The sequence below is a fragment of the Bubalus kerabau genome, chromosome 1, assembly GCF_029407905.1.
Source record: "Bubalus kerabau isolate K-KA32 ecotype Philippines breed swamp buffalo chromosome 1, PCC_UOA_SB_1v2, whole genome shotgun sequence".
Taxonomy (NCBI): Eukaryota; Metazoa; Chordata; class Mammalia; order Artiodactyla; family Bovidae; genus Bubalus; species Bubalus kerabau.
The window spans coordinates 210,358,807-210,364,009 of NC_073624.1; the positions used below are offsets into that span (position 1 = coordinate 210,358,807).

Sequence of the window (5,203 nt, forward strand, 5' to 3'; positions counted from 1 at the left end):
AGTTGTGTCTGACTCTTTGAAACCCCACAGACCACAGCACGCCAAGCCTCCCTATCTATCACCAACACCTGGAGTTTACCCAAACTCATGTCCATTGAGTCGGTGCTGCCATCCAACCATCTCATCCTCTGTCATCCCCTTCACCTCCTGCCTTCTATCTTTCCCAGCTTGAGGGTCTTTTCAAATGAGTCAGCTCTTTGTATCAGGTGGCCATAGTATTGGAGTTTCAGCTTCAGCATCACTTCTTCCAATGAATATTCAGAACTGATTTCCTTTAGGATGGACTGGTTGGATCTCCTTGCAGTCCAAGGGACTCTCAAGAGTCTTCTCCAACACCACAGTTCAAAAGCATCAATTCTTCAGCACTCAGCTTTCTTTATAGTCCAACTCTCACATCCATATATGACTACTGGAAAAACCATAGCCTTGATGAGATGGACCTTTGTTGATAAAGTAATATCTGCTTTTTAATATGCTGTCTAGGTTGGTTATAACTTGCCTTCCAAGGAGTAAGCGTCTTTTTAATTTCATGGCTGCAGTCACCATCTGCAGTGATTTTGGAGCCCCTCAAAAATAAAGTCAGCCACTGTTTACATTGTTTTCCCATCTATTTGCCATGAAGTGATGAGACCAGATGCCATGATCTTAGTTTTCTGAATGTTGAGCTTTAAGCCAACTTTTTCACTCCTCTTTCACTTTCATCAAGAAGCTCTTTAATTCTTCTTCACTTTCTGCCATAAAGTGGTGTCATTTGCTTATCTGAAGTTATTATTTCTCCTGGCAATCTTGATTCCAGCTTGTGCTTCATGCAGCCCAGCCTTTTTCATGATGTACTCCGCATATAAGTTAAATAAGTAGGGTGACAATATATAGCCTTAACATAGTTCTTTCCCTATTTGGAACCAGTCTGTTGTTCCATGTTCTAACTGTTGCTTCCTGACCTGCATACAGATTTCTCAAGAAGCAGGTGAGGTGGTCTGCTCTTCTCATCTCTTGAAGAATTGTCCACAGTTTATTGTGATCCACACAGTCATGTTACAGCATGGACAAACTGTGAGGATATTATGATAAGGGAAAGAAGATAATCAAAAAGTAAACAAAACAGTAATGTATGATTTATCTATTATTCCTGTGAGGATATTATGATAAGTGAAATAAGATAATCAAAAAGAAAATAAAAACAATACTGCATGATTTATCTATTATTCCTAGAATAGTCAAATTTATAGAGATAGAAAGTAGACCAGTGATTTCCGGGAACTGATTAGAAGGGGTAATGGATAATTATTGTTATTGTTTAATTGTTAATAGTGTCAGTTGGAAATGATGAAGAGTCTGGGGATTAATACTGGTCATGGATTCACAACAATATGGAAGTACTTAATTCCACTGTATTGATAGTATACTTAAGTTAATTTTAGAAACTTGCCAAACACCCGGCAGTCACTGAATTACCCATTAAATTGTAAACAATTTTAAAGCTCTATCAACCTTGAACAATAAAAGTAATGAAAACAATGAAAAATAAGACTTCAATTTAAAAATATAAGTTATGATATTTTGAGGTCCTTCAGAAGAATGATACTGAGGGCTATAATTAGGATTGCATATAGTTATTAGTGGTTCAGACTGATTATTAGAGATATGACCGTATGTAGATCACTAAGCTTTGGAAAATGAAATATGTTTGACAAATAGAAATTGTATTTTCATGATATTTAACTTTAAAACAACTGGTTAAAACCCTTCAGTGTAATGCTGCCAGTACAATGATGATGTTCAAGCAACAAAATAAAGGATTGAATGAGCCTTTTGCAATAACTTTCTCCTTCTTAATTGCAGTCTAGTATGGGATGGATGTAAAAAGTGGGGGTAAAAGGAGTAACCGTGGAAGAAGTGGACTCCTTCTGCCATATAACTTCATCGAATCACAGCTTATCTTTGAAGCTGAATTAGCATCCTTAGTCCTGCAATTATTGTTGCATTTATTCAACTAGCTATTAATAGAACAGTTTTGGTTCCAGGATTTCAGAGATAGAAATCCTTTTAAGAACTTAGATCCTCCTGAAACTTAAGGAGAAATTAATTTAGCTCTGTGTTTACATAAAAACATGAGTATGAGCAAGCTCTGGGAATTGGTGATTGACAGAGAAGCCTGGTGTGCTGCAGTCCATTGGGTTGCAAAGAGTCAGAGACAACTGAGTGACTGAACTTATATAAAGAAATAAGAAGCTTTATTTATTTATTTTTCTTCATGCAGTAAAGTTTGCGTTTCTGAGACTTTGCAGGTAAAACTTCTCCCTACGCAAAATGCCCTTTCAGTTATGAAAGTTTGCATTTAGTATTATAGGGTTACTTTGGGGAGAAATATTGTAAGCAGATCATTATTGATTTCAATGTATAGCTTGGCAAATTTGAAGTAAATGCACTAACAATTGCAAATTATGTTTCCATTTGCAGACTCAGTTCTTCCATGGCCTAGGCATCAAAAGATAAGTCCTCTTATTTTGAAAGTAAAAATGCCTTTTAAGTTTAATCAGTATCAAAAATTATTGGATTTTAGTGTGTTTCAATAGATTTTAGTATGTTTTTTATATGTAATTATCATCTATTTCTCCATTTGCAGTATCACTCTTGTTTGAAATCATGGAAAACTGGAATATCACTGCAGATTTCATTCTCCTAGGTCTCTTTAACTACACAGGAGCCCACCAATTTCTCTTTGTGTTGGTTCTTATAATTGCCTTCACCTCCCTAGTTGGCAATGCCCTCATGCTTCTCCTGATTCTCCTGGACCCCCGTCTCCACAGGCCCATGTATTTCCTCCTGAGCCAACTCTCCCTCATGGACCTGATGCTGATTTCCACCATAGTGCCCAAAATGGCCATTGACTATTTGACCGGCAGGAAGTTCATCTCCCCTGCTGGCTGTGGGTTCCAGATCTTCTTCTTCCTTACTTTAGGAGCGGGTGAGTGCTTCCTCTTAGCAGCCATGTCCTATGACCGCTATGTTGCTATTTGCCGTCCACTGAGATACCCAGTCCTCATGAGTTGGAAAGTATGTCTCAGTATGATTTTGGGGTCTTGGTTCCTTGGTGCAGTTGATGGACTCATGCAGGCTGCTGCTACCCTGAACTTCTCATTTTGCAGCACACATGAGATCGATCACTTCTTTTGTGAGGCGCCCACTCTTGTGCGTTTGGCTTGTGCCGACACTTCTGTCTTTGAGTATGTCATGTACATCTGCTGCGTGTTAATGCTCCTGATCCCCATTTCCCTCATCTTGATTTCCTATAGTCTCATCCTTGCTGCCGTTCTCCACATGCATTCTAATGAAGCCCGCAAGAAGGCATTTGCCACCTGCTCCTCACACCTGTCTGTGGTGGGACTCTTTTTTGGAGCTGGCATTTTTACCTACATGAGACCTAAATCCTATAAGTCAGCTAACTACAATAAGGTTGTGTCAGTCTACTATACTATCTTCACCCCTGTGCTGAACCCCTTCATCTATAGTCTGAGGAACAGTGAGGTCAAGGGAGCTCTGCAAAAATGTATGAATAGATGTGCTGCCTATGAATAAGATTACGTTGACTTGCCCTAGAGTTCAAGGCTGTGCAAAGTGATTATACAAGATTTCCTTGAGAGAAGTTACATACACATTATATCTGTAACTGTTATTTCTGTTGTACTTTGAAATGGAGATAGACATCTAGCTTAGGATACTTTACTAAACTGTCCTCAACAAATTAGATTACTGGTTATTAAAATCTGTTGATCACAAATCTTTATTCAAATGTTCCTACATCCCCCCTCACAATAAATATTTGTTGAAAGAATGAGTAGTCAAGCAATATTGAAGTTTTTTTTTTAATTGAGGTATAACTTATGAACCCTAGAAAACTCACATGTTTAGGCTAACTTTCAACTAGTTTCAATAGTACCTGCACTTATAGCTTACACCCAGTACCAAGAGACAAAACTTTCATGAGACTAGAAATGTCCCACATTTCCTTTTCTAGTGAAGTCACTCAACCCAGAAACAAATTGTTAGAGATTCACATCTCTAACAATTAGTTTAATCTATACTAGAATTTAATATCAATGAAATTGTGCAGTAGGTATTTTTCTTATATCTTAAGCCTTTCTTTTAATTGCTATATTTTTAAATATTCCTATACAACTTTACACTATCAGCATTTTAGTTTTTTCTTTGCTAAGTAGTACTTTCTTATTGGTGTGTATCAACATTTACTTATGTACTATTTTGTTGATAGATAACTGGGTTATATTTTCAGTGTGGGATTCTTATGACTAAAACTGCTATTATCCCTTTCTGTCTATGACCATATGTGTTTACTTTTTGTAGCTGCATGAATACCTTTTTAGTAACTTGTTTTTAATGTGGATATTTGATTTTAAACTCTTGCCAACAGAGCACATGAGCAGCAGTTGCTCCAAACTGGCCACAGTTGGGTATTGTTAATGCTAACATTTTTGTCTGTCTTATTTAATGTAACTCATTTTGTTTTAATTTGTATTTCCCTAATGTGTAATGATGCTGCAGACTTTTGCATTAGCTTATTGCCTATTTATATGTCTTCCTTTGCTAATGGTTCATTCAATCTTTGAAAAAAAAAAAAGAAAATAACATCATCACAGCACTGTTTATAATAGCCAGGACATGGAAGCAACCTAGATGTCCATCAGCAGATGAATGGATAAGAAAGTTGTGGTACATATACACAATGGAGTATTACTCAGCCATTAAAAAGAATACATTTGAATCAGTTCTAATGAGGTGGATGAAACTGGAGCCTATTATACAGAGTGAAGTAAGCCAGAAAGAAAAACACTGATACAGTATACTAATGCATATATATGGAATTTAGAAAGATGGTAACAATAACCCTGTGTACGAGACAGCAAAAGAGACACTGATATATAGATCAGTCTTACGGACTTTGTGGGAGAGGGAGAGGGTGGGGAGATTTGGGAGAATGGCATTGAAACATGTATAATATCATGTATGAAACGAGTCGCCAGTCCAGGTTCGATGCACGGTACTGGATGCTTGGGGCTGGTGCACTGGGACGACCCAGAGGGATGGAATGGGGAGGGAGGAGGGAGGAGGGTTCAGGATGGGGAACACATGTATACCTGTGGCGGATTGATTTCGATATTTGGCAAAACTAATACAATATTGT

General features: G+C 37.5%; 1 protein-coding gene across 1 annotated transcript; it reads left to right on the forward strand.

Annotated features, from left to right (window-relative positions):
* The first annotated feature begins 2,607 nt into the window (after window positions 1–2,607).
* LOC129642162 (olfactory receptor 2T8-like) lies at window positions 2,608–3,579 on the forward strand. Its single transcript, XM_055566720.1, has one exon. The coding sequence runs from the start codon at window positions 2,647–2,649 to the stop codon at window positions 3,577–3,579; it is 933 nt and encodes a 310-aa protein (XP_055422695.1). The 5' UTR covers window positions 2,608–2,646.
* Window positions 3,580–5,203: the final 1,624 nt, after the last annotated feature.

Excerpts from the sequence above, each read along its gene's own strand:
- LOC129642162 (XM_055566720.1), top strand. The coding sequence starts at position 2,647 with ATGGAAAACTGGAATATCACTGCAGATTTCATTCTCCTAGGTCTCTTT.